We start from the raw sequence: 26,538 nt of genomic DNA on the forward strand, positions 1-26,538 counted from the left end.
CCGTGAATGTGTGCCCTTACCTTGAATGATGCCCCCCCCCAATGCCTGCCTCCCCCTTGCTAGAAGGCGCCATTTGCCATTCCTGTTGCTTGTAGTTAGCCATCTGCCCGTCTCCTCCCAGGGGTTTTTCACAGGGCACCGGCTCCAGCCTTGTGTGTCTGCAGGTGCCACACCTCCCGCCTCGGGAGGGAGTGGAGAGCATGTGCTGGGCGCCCCCTGTTCTCCGACCTGCGGCCCTGCTCTCACTCTCCCTTCCTTTCCTCCCCACAGAGAAGAATTCTGACCAAGATCAGCCCTGTCAGCGTTCTCTTTAAACCTAGCGTTTCTTGTGTGCAGTGGGCACAAAGTCAAGCGCTTGACATCACATTTAGTCCTCCCAGCCACACAGGCAAAGGTGTTACTTGGGGCTGAGGAAGTCAGCAGAGCGGTCCGTGTGTCCAAGTTCGCTGGCCTGAGTGCAGTGGACACTGGAGTCAGACGGGCCCAAGTCTTCCCCTTCACTGCTGACTCCCATTATGGTTCATGGGCTCTCCTGCACTTCTCCACCTGCCCCGCCACAGGTCCTTTCTCCGTCCTGGACCCATGCCGGCCGTAGAAGGGGTCCTCGGTGCTCCCGCTCCTGTGTGTTCCCCTTGCCAGAGTCCATGTTGGTCTCGTAGCTACTAAGTGGGTTGACCATGCTGAGGCCTTCATTTTATTATCTTTGACAGTATTGTCCTTAAAATACTGCTTCCCTTGGCTTCTGCATCCATCGTTCTTCCAGGTGACTGCTCTGTTCCTCTCCTTTTTCCCTGTGCCCTGCTGCATGGACCACCTCCCAGGGCTCCACCCACTCCTGTTGCCCTGCCCATTGTCAGCAGACACCCTTAGGTCTCCAGGTTACATGCCACCTGTAGTGGTATGTGGTACCCAAAACCAGACATGTCAGGATCTGAGCTTCTTTCCCCCAAACACTCCCCTTCCCATCTCAGTTGGTGGCACTGCCACCTGCCCAGTCACAGATGTAGGCATCATTCTAAATTTTTCTCCAAACCCATCATAGGAGTCTCTTATTCCTCTCCCTTCCTTTTTTCCTCTCTTCCCCCAACAGCACATGAAATTTACCATCTTAACCATTTTTAAGCGTTCAGTGGTATCAAATCCATATTGTTATTCAAAACATTCATATTATGCAATGGTTCTGCAGTGCACGTGTGCTGTCACACAGCCATCATCCCATCCGTCTCCATACCTTTTCCTTTTGCGAACTGGAACTGTCACCATTACATAATAACTCACCTTTCCTTTTCCTACCAGCCCCTGGTGACCACTGTTCTGTTCTCGGTGTCTCTGAGTGTGACTGTTCTCGGTGCCTCGTACGGGTAGAGTCACACGATGTCTGTCCTTCTGTGCCTGGCTTCTTTCACTTGGCATCACATCCTCCAGGTTCACCTGGGCTATAGCAGGTTCACATTTCTTTCCTTTCTAAGCCTGAATAGTAGTTTCTTTTCATTCTCACACCACATACACACACACACACGCATACACACCTCCACACACACACATTCACACTCACAAGAGACAGACACACTCACAAGAGACACACATGCACACTCCCCCCCCACACACATCTCATACACAAACCCCCTGTATACCACACACACACACACACACACACACACACACACACACACACAGACCTCCCCACACTCTACACACCTGTGCCCACGCACACACAGCCCCTGTGCATACATACCACATTCTGGTTCATCCACGGACACTGGGGTTACTTCCACCTTTTGGTGACTGTGAATAATTCTGCTATGAACATGGGTGTACAAATATATCTTCAGGATCGTCCTTTCAGTTCTTGGGGTAAATATCCCGAAGTGCAATTGCTGGATCCTACGGTAACTCTATTTCTAACTTTCTGAGGCGCCACCGGGCTCTTTCTCTGCACACCACCCACATTACATTCCCGTCAGCAGTGCACAAACATGCTGGCTGCTCCATACCCTTGCAAACGCTTGTTACCCCATTTTTTAAAGTTCATTTATTTTTTGCATTTCCCTGATGATGAGTGTAAGATTTAATAGATGGAAGCAGAGATGAGAGGAAAGAAAGAGACCAAGTTATGGAGCCAAGAGAGCCTTTAGTGGGATCTGCAATTCTCGGGCGAGGTTCCGTGACTCCGGGAGTGGGGAGTCAGGGAAGTCATGCCTGGTACGGGAGACCCCACCTGCCTTCTTGCCTTGAAGTGATGGTTTCTCCTTCCTGGCAGCCACCCTTCCTTTCTGTATGCTGGACTTCCGAGAGAGAGAGAGAGAGAGAGAGAGAGATAAAGAATCCTAAGCCGGCCTCATGCCCAGTATGGATACTGACATGGGGCCCGGTATCACAACCATGAGATCATGACTTGAGCCAAAGTCAAGAGTCGGACTGAGCCACTCAGGCGCCCCTACTTGTTGGCTGTTTTTGGCTTGCCTCCTCAAACACTATCTAAAACCAGATGATCATGTTCTATGTCAGCCCCTCCCCAACATACAAACTACCTCCAGCCTGTCCACTGACATTGCTGTTTCACCGTCTATACTGCATCCGCGTTCCCTGTCCCCCGGCAACACCCCCGTCATCCAAGCTTGCTTCCTCGGAGAACTGATTTTTGCCCCGTGCTAAAAGGACAATACCGTATTCTGGCGGAATACTGATGTTTCCACCTACTGAGAATTCTCATTGGAACTCGAATAGTAGGGTTACTGTGTTCAGGAAGGGGATGGCGTCTTTAATAAATAAGGCCTTTGCTCTTTCCTCAGATCGACGGCTCATCGTTTACATTGAGGTTCTTCGGTCAAGGATACAGCCAAGGCTTTGGACCCGAGAAGGGCAAACCAAATATCAGAATTTGTACTCAGGTGAAAGGACCAGGTATTTCACATATGACGTAAGAGTACTGGGGTGTTTTACGTTGTCCCAAGGTATAAAGCAATATTATGACATTTTTTCTTAGAGCTTAATTATGTTAGAAATAAATTTGTACAAACTATTTAAGTAATAATATAAATTATTCTGTTAAAGGAAGGATTGAAATTATTATCTAATTTTATTAGCATATCCTTCCCCCTGGTTTTCTTTTTTAGTAGGGTTTAATAATTCTGAATGCCATATTTTTTTTTGAAAAGATATATGCGCCCCTATGTTTACTGCAGCATTATTTACAGTAGCCGAGATACGGATGCAGCCCACGTGTCCATAGATAGACGAATGGATAAAGAAGGTGTGATATTTATACACAATGGAATATTTCTTATCCATAAAAAAGAATGAAATCTTGCCATTTGTGACAACATGGATGGACCTAGAGAGTATTATGCTAAGTGAAATAAGAGAGAGGAACACAAATACTGTATGATATCACTTATATGTAGAATCCAAAAAACAAATAAACAAAACAGACACAGAACTGTTGTCAGAGGGGAGGAGATTGGAGGAGGATGGACAAAATACACAAATGCCATTAAGAGGTACAAACTTTCTAAAATAAGTCATGGGAATGAAAAGTATATCATACAAGATATAGTTAATATTCTAGTTTTCTGTGGTAATAGATGGTAACTAGATGTATGGTGATCACTTCATGACATATATGATGTCAGATTATTCTGTCATGTACCTGAAACTAATATTGTGTGTCAGCAGTACTTCAATTAAAAAAATAAAATAAAAGTAAGTAAAAAGGTGGTGATGTTCAAAGGTACAGAAACCCGAGCTCATTATCCAACCTCCTTGATCACTAATGGTGTGGCTCTAGGCAAGTCTGTTTCTTTCTCTGCAACTGTAAAATGAGATTAATAGTTCCTACTCTATGTCACATAGTTATTTTAAAAATCAAGTATGTATGTGAAAGCACTTTGTAAGGTGTAAAACCTAAAGTATTATCATTATTCTTATAGAGACCCTTTCATACAAGGAGCATCAGTAGGGCTTTGATTCCTCAACATTACCAAGAGGAAAGAACCAGAATTACTCTTTTTAGTTACCTGAGAGTGGTGTATCTTCCACTGAAATTTTGTTAATGCCTATGCCAAGTCACTCTTTGAGGGGTTTCCATTGTTTCTTTGTATCAGTGTTCCAATTTTAAAATTATTTCTGCAGCCTCTGCAGCAGGAAAGAAGCAAACTGAGTAGTATTGGTGTATTGGGTCTTGTCTTCTGTGCCAACAGGACCTGCTCTCATCACTCTTTAGGAGACAGATTGGACACTGGGATGTGGTAGCTGCTCCCAGAAAAGTCTGCAACTGCAATGCAGTGCCATGTGTGTCTGCTTTACCATGCTTGTTGCACATCTTCATTTCTGCTGTTCTTATTTAAGATTTCCATTTAGCCTTCTTTAGGTTCACTGGCCGTTTTAGGTCTTGATTTTCTCATCTGGAGTGCCTTCATGGTCAGAGAGCCTGGCCTGCCTTCGTTCTCCATCTTGGCTGCATGTTAGAATCTGAATGCCATATTTTAATATTAATAAGAAAAGGGGCTGGTTGATATGTATTCTCATACTCAAGCGTCCTTTTAAAGCAGTATAATTATAACATAAAGCTGTGGGCCAAGGAGTCTTTGAATAGCCTGACATTGTAAAATGTGTGTGCCGTGTGCATTTTTCTGGGGAGGGTAAAGGCTTTTGATGTGTGGTTAAAAGGATCTGTCACCCAAGAAAGTCCAAGAACGTTTGCTGTCAGTGTCACAGAGCTGTGCAGAGACGCTCCTGCCTGTGAATGACAGTGTGACTGTGAGTGTGACCACCAGCACCACTGGCAGCCCACGGGGGTCTGTTTTGCAGTCACTCAAGCCAGATGCTCCCACCAGGCTTTTTTTGAAAAATTGAATATATTTTTATTATTTGACCGAACTGTAAACCCTGAAGTCCCACTTGCTTAGAAACTTTTTTAAAAGTTACTCAGTTGTTTTTTCTTTAAGAAATTGAATTTTGTTTTAAGTTTATATATTTATTTTGAGAGAGCATGAGCTTTGTGGGGGTTGAGAAAAAGAATCCAAAGCATGCCCCACGCTGTCAGTGTGGAACCCGAGCAGGACTTGAACCCATGAACTGAGATCCTGACCTGAGTTGAAATCAAGAGTCGGACACTTAACCACCTGAGCCCCCCAGGTGCCCCTTAAATCATTTTCTTAGGTGAAGCTTAGGGTGTTAAGAGAGACACAAGAAACAGAGATGTCAGGCTTCAGGGCAGTGGGCACGAGCATGGATCCGCGGCAGCTCCCCTTGTGATCCTGGCTCAGCCACTGCCTGACTTTGAGTCTGTGCCTCAGTGTCCTCAGCTGTGAAATGGGGGTAAAAATAGCATCAAGTCCATATCATTGTTAGAATTGAGGTTAATAAAGTTAAAGCCCTTGATCACAGTTCCTAACACCTACTAAGTACTATATGGCTGTTAATTCGTATTTTTAAGAGAACAGAGGATTTTTTTGAGAAAATCCTACATACCTAGAGTTGGATATAAAAGCTACCATTTGGTTTCTGAGTGTTGTTCAGCACATTAACATCTTTCTTCAACTGTCTTCTGCAGAGGCTGGCTATGCGGCGACCTCCATAGCCATGGTCCAGGCGGCCGTGACTCTTCTGAACGATGCCTCCGATCTTCCTAAGACGTAAGCCTGGTTTTCTTCCCGTTCGAAGATGTCTTTTTCATCTGCGTCATATGTTAGCTTATTTTGATTCCGTTTTCAGGCAGTGGGTCTGCACATAAGCATTCACCTTCCCTTTGATCCAAAGATAGAGGTAAATTAAAATTGTGAGAAGGACAATGTCTTAGTGGCCCCAGAGAACAATGCAGAGATAAGTGAGAGGAGGCAGAGAAGTGTGAGAGTCCCATAAGCTGACTTTAGTTCCTTGTAGAAATAGCTCAGGTGTGGAGTGAGCCACTCTGTGAAGGTCCTGTTGTTAACTAGTATCATCTGGAGCCTCTAGTCAGTGCTCATGATACCCGGCTGGCAGCGGGAGGCCCTGATATCAAGCGTGGATTAATTCATGGCAGATGATTATCAAGAGGACTCTGTTACTGGAGCATTTAACTGTTACTGGAAAGGGAGGCCAGCTTCACAAATGAGCCACAGACCTGCAGGCCCGGAACCAAATAAGTGTAGCTATGACCTGAAACAGTATTAAGTAACAAACATAAGCATTGTAGAAGGTGAAGTCTAATTAGATATTTTCAAATAATTCTACAGTTGACCTCCTGGGCAGTCGAAAATCCATGTATAACTTTTGTAAAAAAATTTGTTTCTAATGTTTGTTTATTTTTGAGAGAGACAAGAGAGTGCGAGCGGGGTAGGGTCAGGGAGAGAGGGAGACACAGAATCCAGGCTTCAAGCTGTCAGCACAGAGCCCCTGACATGGGGCTCAAACCTATGAACCTTGAGATCATGACCTGAGTTGAGGTCGACGCTTCAGCAACTGAGCCACCCAGGCACCCCATCCATGTGTAACTTTTAACTACTCCACCCCACACACTTACCTGATAGTATACTGTTGACATATATAGTATATTCTTTTTAAAATTATTTTTGTTTTTACTTATTTTTGAGAGACAGAGAGAGACAGCACGAGCAGGGGAGGGGCAGAGAGAGAGGGAGACACAGAATCTGAAGCAGGCTCCAGGCTCTGAGCTAGCTGTCAGCACAGAGCCCGATACCGGGCTCCAACCCACAAACCGTGAGATCATGACCTGAGCTGAAGCCGGACGCTCAACTGACTGAGCCCCCCAGGCACCCCTATATACTACATTCTTACAAGAAAGTAAGCCCGGGGAAAGAAAATGTAAGCAGATCATAAGAGGAAATACATTTATAGTACTGTACTGTAAAAACATCACGTGTGTGTGGGCCCATGCAGTTCAAACCCATGTTATTCAAGTGTCAACTCTATAGCCTTTGAAAATATTTAGTGTTTTATAAATGTTAGTCATTACATTTATTGTTTTAATTTTTATTTATTTATTTTTGAGAGAGAAGGGGAAAAAAGGGCAGAGAGAGAGACACAGAATCTGATGCTCCACACTCAGTGCTGTCAGCACAGAGTCTGACACGGAGCTCAAATTCTGCACTGTGAGATCGTGGCCTGAGCCTGAGAAGTCAGACACTTAACTGACTGAGCCCCCCAGGTGCCCCTGTGTTAGTCATTATATTTAAAGAAACTTTTTCATCCACTTTAAGCCTTATTTATGCTTCCATAATAACTTATTGCCTAAATTTATTTCACTCCGGTCTTTTTCTATCCTCTGGACTCTGAGGACTGTCTTTATGAACGACAGGCGTCCCTGGGGTTGATGGCCCTCACTGTCCCTGGAGCACACAGCACTTCCTGGGAGCTGGGCCGGTGGGGTGTTGCTGGGGCCCTGGCTTCTTCCTGATCTTGTAGCTCCTTTGTTATCGGCTCATTCTGAGAACAGAACCCAACCTTGTCCATGATGGAACAAACGTTCTCATGAGCGCTGCTGGCTTGATGGCTGCCACCCCAGGGGTCACGCCCGCGGAGGAGAGGCCTGGGGGCTGGCGCCGCGCACTGCTTCACAGGCTCCTGTCTTGCAGGGGCGGCGTCTTCACCCCAGGAGCGGCCTTCTTCAGAACCAAGCTGATTGACAGACTCAACCAACGTGGCATCGAATTCAGTGTCATTAGCAGCTCTGAAGTCTAAACATTTGAAGAATTAACTGAAGGCATAACGCATATGAGTTCATGGCTTTTTTATTTGAAATTTGAAAAGTGATAAGCCTGGCTGACCGTATGTGCAAAAGATTCAGATCCAAAATTGTACTAATTAAAAGCAGGAAATTGTACTAGCTTACCCTAAATTTCAAATCTTTGCTGATATTGTGATTTTATTGCTTGTGAAACAACTAACATTTGACTTTTTCATTGAAGAACCCACGGTCAGTGTTTATAAGTGAGCTGGCGGATTGGGGGCGGGAGTCTGGATCTGTTGCTGACAGCCTCCTTGATGAAGCACGAGGCTGGTGTTCATGTAAGGCAGGAGCTGCTACTTTCCTGGCCTTGACTTTGAGTGGGATGTCCTCGTCTAATGAGTTTCTCTCATATTGTTTGGGCTTTTGCCAAAGGAAACCACTTTTTGCTATTTTAGCCTGGTTTTTCACCCGTCTACACTGAGTTATTCACTATTACGTAAGTTGAATAATAAAGGGTTGTCAATTGAACGGTGGTTCTGTGTTTGGTCCTAAGTATTTGAGGCGGTGGTAGAAACGGGCCCCCTTCATGGTCTCACTGCCACGTGTTTTCTCTGGTTCTGCACCTGTCATTGGTTTTATGGCTATTGTGCTAGGTTTCTATCCATTTTCGCCGCCTAACTGGGATTTTCCTTCTATTTATTTTTTCATTTAACCAGGTCATCCTCAGTTGCGGCCCTAAACTAAGGCAAGGACTTTTCCTTTTGTTATAAGCATAAAATAAACACATACGTAGGGTTCTGCGCCACAGGGAGGGCAGCCGGTGCCTTTCTGAAGTTCGTTCTCGGCAATGAGATGCAGGATATCGATAGGAACATTCTTGGTGTTGAGCAAGCCTTCTCTGTTGCCTGGGGGCATCCAACGTGAAGAGGGAGATTCACGGTGGTGGTGTGGGTACCGCCCATCCTCTGCCCTCAGCCCTGCCCTAATTTGTGGGACCTTAGAAAAGTTTTTATCTTCTCCCAAATCAGCAAGGTGTTCGGGAGCCCGTGTTCGAGAGCAGCAGGCTGGCCTCGTGTCAGAATCCTGGACGACACTGGGCCCCTGAGCAGCCTGCACTCGGAGGTCTGCAGGTTGGAGCCAAGGAATGTGGGTTAGATGTGCCTTTTGGACCCCCTGGGTGAGGCCGCATGTTGTTACGAGTTCTTTCTGGCTTGGTGTGTGTGCTGTGCACTGCTCACTGGTGGACACCTGCGTGCACAGCCTGCGTGAGCCCCTCCAGCTTAGGTACAAGCGAGTCTCACCCAGAGGATCCTTCTAACCCTCAGGGCTCCTCCCACTGCCCTTGTTCGGAGAGCACATGACTTCTGCAGTTACCTCTGCAACCCGTTTGAGGATGTCGAGGCTCCGTGCACGAGGTGTTAACTGTTCCTGCCTCCTGGGGCCTCGCTGACAGGCTTTCCTGGACTCCCTGCAGCTTTGCAGACCCCGGTCCCTATGGCCGTCCCCACACGGAGCTCCACACTGGGCTTCAAGGTTCAGGGTATATTTTAGGTGCTGTGTTATACACCAGTCCTGCACTTGAGCGGCAGGTAAAACCCCGGCCTCCCCAGTGAGCTCCTGGTTCTCAGTATGAAGCAGAAATCACCCACCCAGGTTCCTGGCTTTCTGGGGACATGCCTCTTGGATGCCCTTGATAGGTGTCCCACCATAGAATTTCAGTCTCACCTGCTTGGTCTTCCTCACTTCACACTTTATGGGGCAAGGATTGGGGTTGTCACGTCTATTCTCTCCGTCCTGGTTTCTTACGCAAATCAGCCCAGCCTCCTCACCACCCCAGCCCAGGACAGCTGGGCCACAGGCATCCAGAGTGCCACCTGCCGAGTCCCACTGCTCACTCACAGAGGCCTGCACAGGTCTTGCTTATTTTACCTTTAAAACCTCAAAATAAGGGTGATCACTGTGCCAAACTCCTAGGATGGTCATGAGTGCAATGGGCTCACGTGTTGAGCTTGGTGCCCGGCACATGTGCATGCTCGCAGAGTCTCAGTATCCTTAGTACTGCTGTTACCAGCAGGGGCTCTGGCCTCAAGGAGGTCTCTCTACAGCCCCCCCACCCCCCTACCCCTACCCCCTGCCTTGGAGCGCCCTGTGCCCATCAGCCCTACAGCCCTGCTCCCCACCCCCCACCTCGGACCACCCAGTGCCTAGCAGCCCTCAGCGGCAGAGACCCACAGGCCCCTTCTTCGCAAGACCAGGATCACCTGAGCTTGACTCCCTGCCACAAGGTCCTCCTGGAGCCTTGACCTCGGCCCCTCGGCCTGCACCGCCCGGGTGCACAGTGCAACACAGAACTGTTTTCCAAGAAACTTACCAAGGCAACATAAATGGACATTTTCAGAGCAAGGATACCAAAGGAGGGGCTGGAAAGGATGTCTCCAGGTCTGACCGCAAGAAATTCATCACAACAGCTGTGTTTGAACTTTTAAGCTGTTTACCATCAAAATATCAATGGCAGATGCTCATCAGCTGCGTGGGCATGCCGGGGCTGCTCTAAGTGCTTCACAGGCCTTTACATTCGGTCCCCTTCTGCAGTTAGTGCTGTTCTCACGCCCGTAACAGGAAACAGAGGCTTGGGGGGCGGGGGGAGGGCAGTCGGGAAGTGACCGGTGAAAGAGCATCGAGCCCCAGGCAGTCGGGGCCAGGCCCAGACTGCTAACCCTCCACCCCCAAGACTGCCTGTCTCCCCGCCCACCTTCACCCTGGACGCGGATTCATGTTTGCATGGTTTTAAATCAAACTGAAGGATAGAAAGGGCACAAGGAATGAGCATCCGAGCCACAGCTCCGCTCCGGTGGCCGGGTTCATCAAGCTGCGAGGATAAGCTTCCCCCAGAGCCCAGGCGCTTTCAGCGTCCGCCTACTGGGCCTGCAGCAAACTGGCTCTCTTCTTCTTCACAATGACAGCGACATCGGTTTTCAGCCTCCACAAGCTGGACTCCAGCAGGTCTCCAAAGTCCTTTAACCTCTGTGCCTGTTGGTGTACAAACGGTCGAAGCATTTCATCTTCTTCCTGAAAATAAAGGAAAGGGGGGATAAGGTAGCAGACTCAGTGGGGTGCCCAGGACGTTCTCCCAAAGAGCTGCTCTGAAAGTTGCGGTGGAGGCGGTAAGTCCCCTGGGAGCCTGTCCTGCTTCGGGAGAGCCTCCGGCATGGCCTTCAGCTGCTGCGGCTAGAGACGTGCTCCTTCAATTGGAATGATCCTATTCCCTTAATCCTGTGGAAGTCCTGGGGCTTGCAAAGGACTGGGTGGGGCTGGTGATGCTCCCCTGGGTAGGGAGTGCTGGCTGCTGGGTCCCCCGCCCCGGGGAAGCAGGTGCAGGGGCGCGGGTGGGCCAGAGTGCCCCTGAGCGTGCTGTGGTGGGGGGTGACTGCACTCACGGGTTGGGACCCAGCAGAGCGCACTGAACGATCTGACAGGCCGTTCCCGGGTCACTAGTGAGAGGACTACTCAAGTCCTTAGGCCATTTTCCCAATGTGTTTCCCAACACGCCATTCTCTTAAACATAGTAGTTTATATATTCTGAATACTACTCTGTGATGAAAAATAATACAAATAGGGTGTGGCTTGTTTTTTTGTTTATAGGGTGTTTCACCCCATCTGTTTTTCTTTCTTTTCAATTGTGAGAGACACGTGCACACAAGTACATGTAATGTGTCAGTTAAAGTGAATATACCTGCTCAGGACAGACCTCTGCTGCCCGAACCCTCCTCCTCACACCCTCTCCCTCCCCAAGGAACGACCACTACTAGGCTGACTCCCATGACCATCATTTTCTGGCCACCTGGAATGCAGCCCTGAATGGCACATTTTGCCTGTTTCTGGACCGTTCATGAAATCCTACTGGATGGGATCTGTTGACTTGAAAGTCAGTGCTGACCAGTGGTGCTGGGATTCACGGAGTCGCAGGTGGCCAGGGTTCCCCAGTATGGAGGGTGCCATCCTTGACTTCTTCCGCAGGGGTTTCCGGTGCCAGGTGGTTGCGGACAGTGGGGTTAAGAGCAGCTGGGGCAAATAGGCCTGGGTTTCTGCAGATTTTCTCAGCCAGCCCCTCATCTGAACCACAGAACAGGAAGTGATCTGAGTGTTTTCGCGGTTCTCTCAAGAATGTGTGACTAGAGCCATTCTAGACAGGCATGAGACCAGTTTTGTGCATTCGCTGAGTGCCTATCGAGGGGGTTCTCAAACTTCAGCTTAAGGCAGAATCACCTGGAGGGCTCGTTAAAGCACAGATTCTGGGCCTCATTCCAGGGGTCTGGTTTCGGAGGTGTGGCAGAGGCCCTGGGATTTGTATCCCTAAGATCCCAGATGATTCTGGAACTGCTAGCAGGGGCCGCTCTCTGAGACCCTCTGCCGTGGGCATCGGGGCTGACTCTGCAGGGAAGAGCCAGGTCGCAGGCTTCCAGGGTTGGCGGGACTTCTGCTCTAACTCGGTGAGTGGCAAACACCATTTTTACGTGGTCGACCCAACTTACACTCTTTCCGGCAATGCATAGGTTTATGTGCTCCATACTCTCGTTTAGTTCGATGTTTTTAGACTTTTAGATTTTGCCAGTCTGGTGGGTTTAAAATACCATTTCATTGTAATGTCAATTAGTGTTTCCTAAACTGCTAAAGAGGTGGATGAAGCACTTTTTCATATATCTATTGGCCTTTTTTTTCCCTGTTGGGTTGGTTATCTTTTTGGTTTGTGTCGTTCTTTACTTTGGATCTTAGTTCATTGAATGTTAAATGTGTTGTAAATAGCCTTTCCCAGGCCTCTTTGGCTTTATTTTGGTATCTGGGCCAAAGTGTACCATTTTAGTGCAGGTCCGTCCATCGGCGTTTTGCTCCATAGCCGGGTGCTTCTCCTGTCACAGTGTCCTGTGGCAAGGTCATGATTGTCTCAGGGCTTTGACCTTTGGGTGAAAGTTGGGTCCCTAGTTGACACCTGAAATTGATTTCCAGCTAGAGTCTTAGATAAGACTCCAATTTCATTTTTCTTTGTTTTTTTTTTATTTTTAAAGTTTATTTATTTATTTAGAGAGTTAGGAAGAGAGAGAATCTCAATTAGGTGCCACACTGTCAGCACAGAGCCCAACCCAGGGCTCGAACTCACGAACGTAAGTGGAAATCAAGAGTCCGACACTTAACCGACTGAGCCACCCAGGTGCTCTTCATTCTAGCACCAGTTGTAAAATCTGTCCTTGCTGCCTTTGCTGCAGGCCCTCATCAGTCACACGTGTCTCTGGTCCTGAGTGGATCTATTTCCGGGCCTTCTGTCCTTTTCCTTTGGTTACCTTATCCATACCGGGGCTGATACTCGACTGTCTATAATAATAGCATTAAAATAAGCCTTGGCATTGGGTAGGGCAAATCTTCCTACACGGTGTTTGGGTTGTGGCTGTTCTTTGTTTCTGCAGTTCCATCTAAATTACAGCACCACCTTGTCAGTTGCCATCACGTTTGACTGGGCCACAGTGACTCAGCAGATGTCACAGAGTTGCAATAGCCCCTCTTCCAAACCATGGGCCCGTGGCAGTTTTTGCCATTTATTTAGATCTTTAACATCTCTCATGCAAAGTTTAATGTTTCTCCATAGAAGTCCATAGTTTTATGGCCTTTTTAATATAGTTTTATGTTAGCTATAGGCCTAAGTAGTTCATAGATTTGATGCAGTTCTAAATGGGATCTTTTATACAAGGAAGTGCTGGTTCATGCTGTTATATTCAGATACAGTTAATTTTTTTTAACGTTTACTTATTTATTTTGAGAGAAACAGAGACTGAGAGAGAGAGCAGCAGAAAGGCAGAAGGAGATAGAGACTTCCAAGCAAGCTTTGCACTGCGAGCACAGAGCCCATCACGGGGCTCGATCCCATGATCCGTGAGTTCATGCCTGAGCCGAAATCAAGAATCAGACACTTAACCGAGTGAGCTACCTAGGAGCCCTTCAAATGCAGGTTTTAAATGTTGATTCTCTTGGGGCGCCTGAGTGGCTCAGTCAGTTAAGCATCCAACTTTGGCTCAGGTCATGATCTCGTGGTCCATGAGTTCAAGCCCCACATTGGGCTCTGCGCTAACAGTGCAGAGCCTGCTTGGGATTCTCTCCCTCTCTCTCTGCCCCTCCCATGCTCTCTTTCTCTCAAAAGAAAACAAAACATACATAAATACATATATATATGTAATGATTTTCTTTCCAGCAACTTTGTAATTCTATTAGTTAATTTATAAGTTCTTCTGGATTTTTGATTTGCATACACATGTCATCTAGGAATAGTAATGGAGGCAGCACGGTATCACAGGAAAGAATACAGGCTGTGGAGGGGCCCTTGCTGGGTTTGGGGGTTGGCCCTGCTACTCACCCCATTGTGTGTGCTCACCCAGGTTACTTGCCATGTCTCGTGGCTTAGACCCATCAACTGTAAAATAAGGTTACTAATAATACCGACTACATCAGGTTGTTTTGAGAATTGTATAAGTATTGTGTAAATGTATGCTATGGTTGGGATTACCTTTTTCCCCTTTCCAACTTCCATACCTTGTATTTCTTGCCCAAGTACAATGTCAAACAGAAGTAAAGTTTGCTAGCACCCCTGAATTCTTCCTGATGTGAAAGGGAAAAAGCATCCGACGCTACACCCTTAAGGATCCTGCTTGCTCTGTGTTTAAGATTACCTTTATCAGATTAGGGAATCTCCACTTTATTCCCAATACGCCAAGAGTTTTTATCATGGAAACATGCTGCATTTTATCACCTGCTTTTCCTGGATCTATTGAAGTAATCATGATTTTTTCCCCCTATTGTATCTTTTTGAAAGAAATGCTTGTTTTGAGAGAGCTTGAGCACACAAGCAGGGGAGGGGCAGAGAGAGAATCCCAAGTGGTGCTTGAACCCACAAACATGCAAGATAATGACCTGAGCCAAAATCAAGAGTTGGATGCTTAACCGACTGAGCCATCCAGGTGCCCCTCTCCTATAGCATCTTGATGTGATGAATCATATTTGTTTGGTTTATTGTTATAAACACTGGGGTGCTATGTAAATCATAAAATAAATGAATATCACTACCTGGAAACAGCCAGAAGCACACTTGAGTAAAAAAGCAAGAGCAGAGATGGATGCCCGGGAGAGCAGGAGACACACCGTTCAGGCCTGCACCTGCTCTGTTGTTTGAACACCACCCCCCTCAAGCTTAAGAAATGCACTTCTTACAGGGGTACCTGGGGGACTCAGACAGTGGGGTGTCTGACTTCGGCTCAGATCATGATCTCATGGATCATGAGTTCAGGTCCTGCATCAGGCTTTCTGCTGACAGCTCAGAGCCTGGAGCCTGCTTGGGATTCTGTGTCTCCCTCTCTCTCTGCCTCTCCCCTGCTTATGCCCTGTCTGTCTCTCTCTCTCTCTTTCTCTCTCTCTCAAAAATAAATAAACATTAAAAAAATTTTTTTTTAAATGCAGTTATTTCCAATGCCTAAATTGAATGGAAGAAGCTTCCTTTTGCTCCCGGGTCCTGATTACTTACAGGAGGTTTGGCTTGTCTCAGTCTGAGAAGCTGCCCTCTTGCCACGTTCATGCTGTGGTAGAGCAGCTTCAGGGCTTTGGCGAACTCTCTGTCCGAGCTGGCCGGTCCGGTGCGCACTGGGCTTGCCTCTCTGGCTGCCGGCGGGCGCGCTGCTGTCCAAGTCACCTTCAGGGCATCGGAAAGCTTGTGTGCTGGGAGGGCAAGGAGAGTGGACATTTATTAGCACCTGCTCTTCTTCCAAGTCTCCATGGACATGTTTACCTTGGTGGCAGTCTATACCAGTGCATATCAAGCATCAGTTGAGACACATCCAAAGAAATCTTACCAGGCAGAAGGGAAAAGAATTCTCTCTCTCTCTCTCTCTCTCTCTCTCTCTCTCTCTCTCTTTTTATGAAACAAGATATAGATTAAGTCATTAAACACATCTTTGTGTAAAGTTGGTTAAGTGTCCGACCTCAGCTCAGGTCATGATCTCGCGGTTCACGAGTTTGAGCCCCACTTCGGGCTCTGTGCTGACAGCTCGGAGCCTGGAGCCTGCTTTCGATTCTTTATCTCCCTCTCTCTCTGACCCTCCCCTGCTCATGTGCTCGCTCGCTTTCTCTCTCTCTCAAAAATAAACATTAAAATTAAAAAAAAGGAAATATAGGGGTGCCTGGGTGGCTCAGTTGGTTAAGCGCCCGGCTTCGGCTCAGGTCATGATCTCACAGTTCATGGGTTCAAGCCCCACGTAGGGCTCTATGCTGACAGCTAGCTCAGAGCCTGGAGCCTGCTTCTGATTCTGTGTCTCCCTCTCTCTCTGACCCTCCCCTTCTCAAGCTGCCTGTCTCTCAAAAATAAATTAAATTTTTATTAAAAAAAAATATATACATCTCAGATATAGGAGTTTAGAGAGAAACTTAACAGCTAAGACTTGCACAGCTTCTCACCTTGTGGAGTAGAACCGACCTTCTCAATGGATTGTTTGAGAAAGGCGTTCTCCTCTCTCAGGGCTCTGTTAACACTCCTGAGCAGCTCCGTCTCCCGTTCGAACTTGAGCAACTTCATGTAGAGTTCCGATATCTGATTTGAAGGAGTCTACAAAGAACACATCAGGTTAGACTTTTGAGGGATTACCTATATACCCTTTGGGACTGGCAGTTTTACCCCACTAGGTGGGGTGGGGGTAAGGGTGTGGGGAGCAGGGTTGAAGCCCCTGAAGGAACACAGGTATAAACAAGGAAGCCATTTGTTAAGTGGAAGGAACACCGATGATCCCTAAGCAGCTGTCATCAGAGACGTCCACTTGAGTGTCACATAAATGTGCACACCTGGCCCGTATCCACCACCGTGGACATTTTCTTGGTGTCCACCATGATGTGGCCTTCACTTGTGACCGTGAGGTCCGGATGAGAGCAGTTCATCTGGGCACAACCTTCTGTGATATGAGAGAGACACCATCAAGGAAAGAACCGTCTCCACTATCCAGACCCAGTGTTGTGTGAAGAGACTTTTTAAAAATGTTTATTTATTTAGAGAGCACCATCAGGGGAGGGGCAGAGAGAGAGAGGGAGAGAGAATCCCAAGCAGGCTTCATGCTGTTAGTGCAGAGCCCAGTGCAGGGCTCAAACTCATGAACTGTGAGATCATGACCTGAGTCTAAATCAATAGTCAGACACTTAGCCAACTGAGCCCCCCAGACACCCCTACATAAAGAGATTTAAACCCTATAATCCCCTGTGGACTAGAGTCCAGGGACCCAGGGGAAGACAACTCTTGGCTATTAAGACCCTGACCCCCTCCCACCTCCACATCCTTGGCAGCCCTAGATATATCAATATATATATTGATATATATGATTGAAGAATGCATCGAGCTAAAGAGAAGGCAAACATGGTACCTGGAAGACCCCATAAATCAATAATGAGAGCATTTGTTTGTAAATAATTCAGAAACTCCTGAGATGCGTTTAAGGCTGTAAATTGGACCGTTTCTTCTATTTGAGGATTCACAGTTTTCCATACAGGCTTGGAATATAAAGTGCTTGAAAGATCATAAATTCTGTACCTGAGAAAAGAACATAAAACCTAATTTAAAGCCAGAAGGGATACTTTTATAAAGAAATGGATCAGAGGAGTCAAAGAATGATCTCCTGGCTTGGTTACTTGAAGTAGGATGAGCTGTAATGGGTTCTCATGCTGGCCAACCCCAACATCTCCGCTACTTAACCCAAGCAGCATCGCTACATGGACAATGTTAAATGTCCAGCAGAAAGGAAATGGGTATTTTGAGAAACACTTTATATTTGAATAATCTAAAATTGTTAATTTTCCATGGGAAGTAGTGGTTTGGTTTTTGTCCTTCCATTTTCCCTTTCTTTATGGCTTTACCTCTTACTGTCTTTTAGTCTGGTGAGGCCTATCTAGCATTTCTTCCACATTGTGATAGTCCTTTCATTTCCAACTGGGAAAAAGAAACCCGAACCAATTCTGCATAGATAGTATAGCTTTCCTGGATAGTCTATCAGATAATTAGAATTTCTGACTACTGCTCCAGTCACTTAAGATCAATAAACGTTGCGTTCAGTCCAGCAACCTAGAAGGATATGGGGATTCTATTAGATGGGGAAAAAGTCATTTGGGGGTTGAGCAAGCAGAAAAACTTAAGAAAATTTCATGATAAACTTGTTTTTCAAATTTGAGAGACTCCCTCCCGCCAAGGCCCACGGAGAGGGGGTGTGTGTGTGTGCAGCACGTCGCGGGACAGACCAGTACCCCATCTGAATGCCCCGCTCTGCATCCTCCTTCAGCCACTTGATGCCAAGGCCCCGCACGAGGCCAACCTGGAAATCCATCCTCCTGCCCAGCAGCTCCGAAGGGTCGATAACCACGTCCTCCTCACCGCACGCTCTACAAACAGAGGAGGACAGCATGGGTCACAGGTTAGCCTAGGCCCAAGCAGATGACAGTTGTGTCATCTAAGGGGATATCGAGACCCTTAAGAGACGGCCAGCTTCCCTGAAGAACAGACGAGCATTACCGACTGTGGAATTTGTTCATTCAAGGGGCATCCAGGGAGCTCACAGTCTCTGGAGGAAGAAACCACGGCATAACCGCTCCATGTGATAGGCAACAAGCACTGGAGACCCGGTGGGGTAGAGGATGGAGCCTCTCAAGGTGTCCCTTTCCTTGCGGAACTCTTCACAGTCCGGAATCAACTCCAGGCCCACAAGTTCATGAACCAGTTTGGACAGCTTTCCAACAGGGGACATCTCTCATGTCAACCTCACATGGAGCCTGTAAGCTATAATGTCACCTTATCGATTGGCAATGAGAGAGAAACCCTCCAGCAGCTTAGAAGCCCGAGGTGGCCAAGGGACCAGAGAGTTGCTTAGAGTCCCACTAAAGATGGTGAGTTGATGGTCAGCTTGGTCTCCGGGTCCCAGAACCCCACGGCTCTGAGCTGCCCCCCCCATCAGAAAGACAGGAAGCCTGCCCCGGGTGCCTAAGACTAAGAGGACCTCGCACCCAGACCAGACCCCCAGATGCCCGCCTCTTTGCTTAGAATTGCTGAGAGACCTGGGCTTTTGTGAAAACACCGTGGACTGCCCATGGCCTAGAGAGAGGGAATGGGGCCCAGAGAGGAAGGCAAAGGACAGTGTGGCAGAGTTCCCGCAACGCCTGTCCCCACAGAATGTCGGCGAACTCAGAATGAGGCCCAGTCAGGGAACAACGGCACCTCAGTCCTTACCTTGAGGAAGGGGACAGAAAACTGATGGGAGCCTATACCACGGATGGAGAAGGCTTTCTGCTTCCAGCCCTTGGGCCTCATTAGCAAGGATCTGAGATATTCCAGGCCAGCCGATTTGGCCGCCGTGGAAAAATCAGATTTGATGAGGCCGAATCATGACTGAATGAGTGCTTTGGGCAACACCAAGCTGACCACCTCGTCCAGGAGAACTCTGGCATGCTGGGAGTTTTCTGCCAGGATGGGGCTGGGTGGGGGTAGGGGAGGGAGGAGACACCCACCATCCCTCCGGGGAGCAGGGAGTCATGTGGACGTGCACCACAGCCTCTTCCTTCCCATCACAGTTCAGGAACTCCACCTGCTCCTCGAACTTCATGGAGTAGGCGAGGGACTGGAGCCAGACGTGGGCTGAGCCCAAGTGGATGACCTCCACAGGGTCCCAGAAGGGGTCATCTTCCTGAGCCACATGGCTGTCTTCTCCATCCAGAAAGCGCTGGTAAAGTTCCTCCATTAGAAATTTCCTATTGATAAACTTGGCTTTTGACCAAATCCACACCTACAAACACAAAGGTAGGTCACCGGTATTGTATTTCACGAGCTCACAGTTCATTCCCTTCACTTTTCCCAGCACGCTCCCCAAGATGGGCCGGGTTTGGGGTCCTAAGAGCCCCCTAACACTCTCGCCAAACCTAGCTTTGGTGAGAGATCGCCTGGGAGTCCACGTTGGTTCCCAACCCATCATTCCATTATTTCTTGAGTTGCTTGAGCCTAATAAATTAATAACTTAGAGGAGACAGTGGAAGCATTAGACGCTGTCCCAGGAGAGATGAAGCTCTTAGACTCATGGGACACGGAAGAGTGGCCTTGAAGATGTCTGTGTCCCAGTCTCTGGAACCTGTCAACACGTTACCTTATGTGGAAAAGGGAACTACAGTTGTAGATGGAATGAAGTTTGCTTATCAGCTGATCTTAAAATGGGGAGAAATGCCTGGATAATCCTGGTGGGACCAGTGTAATCCCATGGACCTTAAATGTGGAGGAAGAAGCAGAAGAGACGGTCAGACGGCGACTGAAGGGAGGTCAGGAAGAGGCCGTGTGGCTGACTTTGGAGATGGAGCCCGAGGGCCATAAACTCAGGAGCATGGGGGTTTCTAGAAGCTTCAAGAAGCAAGGAAACAGCCTTTCAGACCTTCAGGCCCCCAGAAAGCAAAGTTCTGCCGGCCCCTTGCTTTTAGCACAGGGAGGGCTGCGCTGGGCTGTGAGGCGATAATGTGTGCACTCACACCCCCCGCAAGAACCTTCTGCCATCTATCCCTGCATGAGGGACAGGCGTGCAAGTTAGATGGAAAGTTCTGGACTGTAAGATTTGCATCGAGAGCAGTTACCACGTAAACCAGTAACCCCTTCTCTGAGCGCCGTGAAAAATGCCCAGGTAACTGACCCACGCCTCGATCTCTGTTGTAGAGACCACGTGTGAATCTGACCGTGGCAGTGCGCAGCACAGGCTCCGGGGGTGGAGGGGCATCTGCATCCTTCCTGCCGGACACAGCGAACCCCAGGCCCTGTGACAGCTCAGTGGGGCTCTGTGGGATTGGCCAGCATCTCTGCTGACCCTCCTGTCCCCTGTGGGGCCCTGGGCAGAGCACAGAGACCCCTGGCCAGAAGCTCTCACACAGACACGGCTGCAAAGTCAGGGCAGAGTCCCTCCCTCCCTCACACAGCCCCGGCTTGTTCCTGAATCATCCCTGACGTGTCTCTCCACAGTCACACAAAGTGGCCTGGGGGTGGGGAGGGGCCTATCTCCTCCCCCTGTGTTCACACTCCAGCAGATTGGGGCCAACATTTGCAAGATGGACCTCCACAAGAGTGCCACGTGTGTGTGTGTGTGTGTGTGTGTGTGTGTGTGTGTGTGTACATGCACTGGTGCTGTGGACTAGCCTATTGTCATCCCTTCACAACCGCACACACAAAACCTTCTAGAAGGACCAGGGGACAGCCAGCATTTCCGAGGCCCCCTGGGGAAAGGCCACGGACACATTCAGAAGGTAAAAGGGGACAGCCTTGAAGATGACAGGTCAGTGAGATTAATTTCTGTCTGAGAAAAGGGTAAAACAGAAACAAAATCACCATCAGATCATTTGGCACAAGTCCCTTAAAAGATGCCCGGGGCAGCTGCACACAGAAGCAGGCCCTCGGCCCCCGTGCCGCGTGCCTAACAGTAAAGTGTCAAATGCCGTCTTGGCTTCTGTTTCTGGCGACAGCAGCCTGCGTGTTCAGGGAACCCTTCTGCTAATCGTAGGAAAGGCTGCATAAAATCTCTTTTCAATTCACCTTAAACTGTAATCCGTGAAATACAGAATAACGTCAAATCTCCTCAAAACAAGGTCTGACAAGACAGTAGGAGATGGCCAAACCAAAGCGTGGGCCTGGCCCCAGAGGCGTGTGGCGTTCTGGGTCACCAAAACTCCTTGGTCCCGATGGCCTCTTCCAGAAAACACAGAAACAAGATCACAGGTGCACACATTGAGGATTCTGCTCCAGAGACCTCGTGCAGAAGTCAAGGTCAGCTTCCCAGGGAGTGGGTGTCCCTGGAGACCCCTCGAGTCACCCCGTGACTTCTGAAGGCTGCACTGGGGGTGTGAGGTGAGCAGCATCAAGCCTGCTGCCATGAACTGAATGTTGTGTCCCCCGACACAACCCTTCTGTTGAAAGCTGACCCTCCGAGTGATGGTCCAAGGAGGTGGGGCCGTGAGGGTGGGGACCTCACACATGGAGTCAGCGCCCTTAGGAAAGAGGCCCCCGCGTGCTCCCTGACCCCAAGCGCCATGTGAGGGACGCAGCGAGAAAGTGTCCCTCACCAGCTACCCAGTGCACCTGTGCCTGACCTTGGGCTCCCAGCCTCCAGCTCTGGTGTCCTGCTGTAGCAACAGGAAGGGACTGAGACCCATTTGCCCTGTCCCTGAGGGTACCCAGGAGGCCATCTTGGCGTGCTGGCCAGAGGAAGAGCCAAAACAGAGGGAGGGGCACCCGGGGGCTCAGTCTGTTAAGTGCCTGACTTCAGCTCACATCATGATCTCACAGTTCATGAGTTCGAGCCCCAAGTCGAGCTCTGTGCTGACAGCTTGGAGCCTACTTGGCATCCTCTGTCTCCTCTCTCTGCTCCTCCCTTGCTCACACACACACAATCTCTCCCTCCCTCCCTCTCTCTCTCTCAAAAACAAACATTAGAAAAAATAATAAAAGTAAATGAAGAGTGGTGGTCAGGAGTGACCCCAGGACTTGGTGCTGTGTGGGAGAGAGGCCCAGGAGGGAATCACGGAGCAGGAGGGTCCCCTGTCCCAGAGCCCAGCTCACACTGGGAATATGCGGAGCCCTTCACTGGGTCTCCACAGGCTGCAGGGGGTCAAACCAACCTCTGTCCCCGTGAGAGCCCCTCAGAAACCCATCTCCAGAGGCACCCTCACCTCGTGGGTCCTTTGGTTGGTCACCTTCACCATGACCTCCTTCTGTAGCTCGTGTCCCCTGGAGTCTGACGCCGCTAAATTCTTCACCTTCAGTTCCATCCTGAGCCCCTGTAGGAGATTGCTTCTCACTGAGTCGCCCCGCCCTGCGTGGCCCGCCCCGTCCCTGCCATTTCGTTCTCATCCTTGCATGTTCCCACAGTGCAGACGTGTCTTACAAGTGTCCTGTGTCACTGGGGGACCACCCACCATTCGGGTCTCTCTGTGCCCAAACACTCCAGGACCCAGAGAAGCCCCCCTGGAGGGCAACTTGGAAGGGGTGGCCTGGCAAGCAAGCATTGGTCTGGGGACCTGGTGGCCATGGTGGCCAGGACTAGTGAGGCCTGGGTGTTGGCCTGGGGTCTGTCACTGGCTCACCGTGGGGTCCTGGGTGGAGCCCCTCACCTCTCCAGGGCCCGCTCCAGGGCCCGTGTCCTTATCAATACTGTGAAGCCAGCTGGGGCAGTGGAAGTGAGGGGCCATAGACCCTGCTCTCTGAGGTCCTCCCAGACCTGGCATCACGCTGTCTTCCAGCTCTTACCTTCTTCAGCTCTTCGCCCATTTGGTTGGCTTCTGCCACCAGGGGCATCAGTCTGACATAGTCCTGGAACACCGCCAGCACGCTGGGGTCCGCTTTCCCATCGCTGTGGCTCGCAGCCCCTGGAAAGCCAGCAGAGTTCCCTGACGGTCGGTCACTTCTGGGGGATTCACTTATATGCTTATATACTCTGTTATTTGATAGTTCACCAACTGTCTACATTTGAAAGTTACATGGGGCGCCTGGGTGGCTCAGTTGGTTGAGCATCTGACTTCAGCTCAGGTCTTGATCTCACGGTTCATGGGTTTGAGTCCCACGTCGGGCTCTGTGCTTATAGCTCAGAGCTTGGAGCCTGCTTGGGATTCTGTGTCTCCCTCTTTCTCTGTCCCTCCTCTGCTCATGTTCTGTCTCTCTCAAAAGTAAACATTAAAACAAAAATAATTAAAAAATCAAATTACAAATATGTGATTTTTAGGAAAAAAATACGTGGGCAGAAAAGCCGCAGCCTGACTTTTGCTAAAGCCGCTGTTCATCCTGGCCATGAGTCTTGGCCTCATGAGTCTCTGCCTCTGGTTCCCACCTATGGTCTCAACCTTGACTAAGGCAGCTGTGGAGCATCCCAGAGGGGGGACGTAGTCAGCTAGAGGGAAGGTCCGGGGATTTTTCTGGAAGTCATAGCAGGCAGTCTGTCCTGCTCTGTGTGGGTGGCTTGGAGCAGACCCCCCGCTGGACCCCGGGCTAGCACGGCCTTGAGTTGGGGACTCTGGGCTCTCCGAGGATTCATGTGTGCCCTGTGGCCCCAAAGTCTGGTTTCCCAGAACTGCCCCTGGCCACCTTGTCAGGAACCCACAGTCTTCACTCGATGCCTAGTGCTTTCAGCCCAGGGTCTGGGGTGTGTTCAGCCTCACTGTGCCACCCGTCCTGGGCTGGGGAGGGTGTGCAGTCAGCCTTGTGAGAGAGTGAAGGAAGGAGTGAATGGAGTCGATAGGTTTGGTACCACAGAGCCTTGCTTGTTTGCCCTGGTCTGGGGCTTCAGCAGAAATTAAACAAGGAGGTGAATTTCAAATCAATTTATCTTGCCAAGATTCAGAGGAGAAAACTCTAGTGTAGGGAAAAGGGAGAGATGATTTTGCACGTGTGTGGGTACATCCTACTTCCCTCCACCCGTGCATGCAAGGCAAGTTCACGCACCCCTGTGCACTTTAGGGCAGCGTAGGCACTGGTGTGTGTGAGCTGCTCCTCACACTCACATCCATCTGAAGATCCATCTGAGGAGTAAGACTTGAGCTGAGAGATGAAAGCTGAGAATGAGCAGAAGATGCAAAGAAAAACAAACAGCAATGCAAAGGCCCTGAGGCAGAAAAGGGTACTCCAGGAGCAGAAAGATGACCAGTAAGTTTCCATGTGAGGTAAGGAGAGAGGGGTGTGAGGTGAGGCTGTGGTAGATCATATAGGGCCTTCAGGGCCATGGTAAGGAGATCGGGTTTTATTCTAAGAACACTGAGATGTTGATGAATACTTTTCTGTCCAAGAGTGTCATAATCTGGTAAGTGAGGAGGCAACTGCGCAGTTCCCGCAAGAGGATGGTGGCTCGCATGGAAATAAATGGCAACATAGGAGGACAGAGCGAAGGTAGACTGGCTGAGGAAGTGAGGGAAGGGAGCAGGCTTACGTGAGGGGCTTGAACTAGGTGCGAGGTGGTAAATCGTGGGTGTGAAAACAGAGTGTGTGAGTGGCTGAATGTCTATGGGATATGCAGGCAGAGATATCAAGAAGGCAGCTGGATGAAGATACGAGGTAGAGGGCAAGTAGGTAGCAAAGAGAGGAGCCTAGGGTTGTTAGTGTAGATGCCACCGAGAGCCACTGAGGCTGGATGGGGGCTGGGGGTGGGCATCTATCTTGAGAAGAGAAAAGTCTCAGGGTCCACGCTCAGCATGGCTTAGATGACGGGGAGCCAGCCAAGGGGATGTGGGAGAACTGGCTTGGAAGGAAACCAAGAGAATGTACTGTCCCCAGATGAAGAGTTCACAAGGAAGCGGGTACTCAGCCAGGTGAAACATTGTTGAGCCCTCAGTAAGATGGCCATGGGCAGGTGCCTACTGATCTGGAGCACAGAGTGCTTGGTGTCAGGGAATGGCAGGGACAGAGGCCAGACTGGAGGTGGCCAGGGCGCGCCTGGGAAATGACAAGGTGGGAACAGCTTAGTAGTTTCTATAAAAGGGAACAAAAGAAATAGGGCAGTAGCTAGAGAGGGGCGTGGGTCACGTAGGACTTTGTTTGTTCTTCTAAGACAATGGAGGATGTTTGCATGATGGGAATGACCCCTGAAGAGTGTTTGATGGCACAGGGATGGGGGTGTGCGGGGGTCACCTGGGTGGCTGAGTCTGTTGAGTGTCCAACCTCAGCTCAGGTCATGATCTCAGTTTGTGGGTTCGAGCCCCACATCAGGTTCTGTGCTGACAGCTCAGAGCCTGGAGCCTGCTTCAGATTCTGTGTCTCCCTCTCTCTCTGCCCCTCCCCTACTCATGCTTTGTCTCTCTCTCAGAAAATAAACATTAAAATAAATAAATTTAAAACAATAAACTCTGAAACCAACAGATAAAAACCCATCAAGTAAAATAGGACTCTGTGAGTTCATACTGACATAAATAAGTGGATAAACAAATAGGAGACACTACTTCTTTCTTACAGTAGATTATTTTCAAATAAATGTAGAAGAAATGCCAGAGCTAGAGATTTACCATTTGACAAAAATCATCATAATGATTCATCCAAGCAAGAATGATCAAAGGATCTTAAAACTAGTCGGTGAAAGTATGATGAAGTACAGGGTATCTATATATCAAGACCTCTGTTCATAAAATAGTAATTAAAAGAGAGAATTAGTAATTTACGGTGGAGAAAACTGGCAGCCACCACCTTAACAAAATGATCATAGTCAACATCACCAATAGTGGACAACCTAACACCACATGCCTCCTGATATGAGGGTCAGAGAAGGACACAAAATGCTTCCCCACCATGGCAAGAGGCTCCACGGAATGAGGGAGGAGCATGTCCAGATTGGGGACAGGCTGACTGGCCACTGTGGACTGCTGGCCATGATACAGTGGGACCGTGCCTGACGGAGCCACACAGTGGCTGCAGAGTACGGAGGAAGCTGTCGAGAAAAGTCATCCAGAGCATGGAAATAAGGGAGAAGGATGACTGTCCTTTAGAGATCACAGCAGAGGGGTGCCTGTGGCTCAGTCAATTAAACATCTGACTTCAGCTCAGGTCCTGATCTCGCAGTTGATGAGTTTGAGGCAAACAGCTCAGAGCCTGGAGCCTGCTTCAGATAATGTGTCTCCCTCTCTTCCCCTCCCCTGCTCATACACTCTCTCTCTTTCTCTCAAAAATGGACAAACATTTAAAAAAAGTATAGGTCATAGCAGAGCCTTGTGTAGAGATTCTGATTCCCTAGGAGGATGTAGCAGTGTGCACTCACTCAACTATCCACTGGGGCCTCAACTCTGAACTGTGAGGTGGTGATTTGAAGATTGGCAAA

The 26,538-nt window shown here is 48.9% G+C and overlaps 2 protein-coding genes across 3 annotated transcripts in view; one reads left to right on the forward strand and one right to left on the reverse strand.

Annotated features, from left to right (window-relative positions):
* Nucleotides 1-8,201, forward strand: part of SCCPDH (saccharopine dehydrogenase (putative)) — a 38,446-nt gene extending 30,245 nt beyond the window's left edge. For both annotated transcript variants that reach the window (XM_029933044.1, XM_029933043.1), the window contains 3 exons: nt 2,793-2,904; nt 5,555-5,636; nt 7,575-8,201. In XM_029933044.1, the coding sequence (XP_029788904.1) occupies nt 2,793-2,904; nt 5,555-5,636; nt 7,575-7,680 (300 nt within the window). In that variant the 3' untranslated portion in view covers nt 7,681-8,201. The remainder of the gene's footprint in view (nt 1-2,792; nt 2,905-5,554; nt 5,637-7,574) is intronic.
* A 2,384-nt stretch (nt 8,202-10,585) lies between these two features.
* The window catches only part of LOC115287065 (kinesin-like protein KIF28P), a 78,759-nt gene continuing 62,806 nt past the window's right edge, over nt 10,586-26,538 (reverse strand). Inside the window, exons 15-23 of the mRNA XM_029933343.1 lie at nt 22,995-23,113; nt 22,418-22,525; nt 19,229-19,509; nt 17,981-18,115; nt 17,107-17,273; nt 16,538-16,644; nt 16,145-16,304; nt 15,231-15,421; nt 10,586-10,738 (exon numbers count right to left, since the gene is read on the reverse strand). Coding sequence (XP_029789203.1) covers nt 10,586-10,738; nt 15,231-15,421; nt 16,145-16,304; nt 16,538-16,644; nt 17,107-17,273; nt 17,981-18,115; nt 19,229-19,509; nt 22,418-22,525; nt 22,995-23,113 — 1,421 coding nt within the window. The remainder of the gene's footprint in view (nt 10,739-15,230; nt 15,422-16,144; nt 16,305-16,537; nt 16,645-17,106; nt 17,274-17,980; nt 18,116-19,228; nt 19,510-22,417; nt 22,526-22,994; nt 23,114-26,538) is intronic.

Source organism: Suricata suricatta, chromosome 3, assembly GCF_006229205.1.
Source record: "Suricata suricatta isolate VVHF042 chromosome 3, meerkat_22Aug2017_6uvM2_HiC, whole genome shotgun sequence".
Classification (NCBI taxonomy): domain Eukaryota; kingdom Metazoa; phylum Chordata; class Mammalia; order Carnivora; family Herpestidae; genus Suricata; species Suricata suricatta.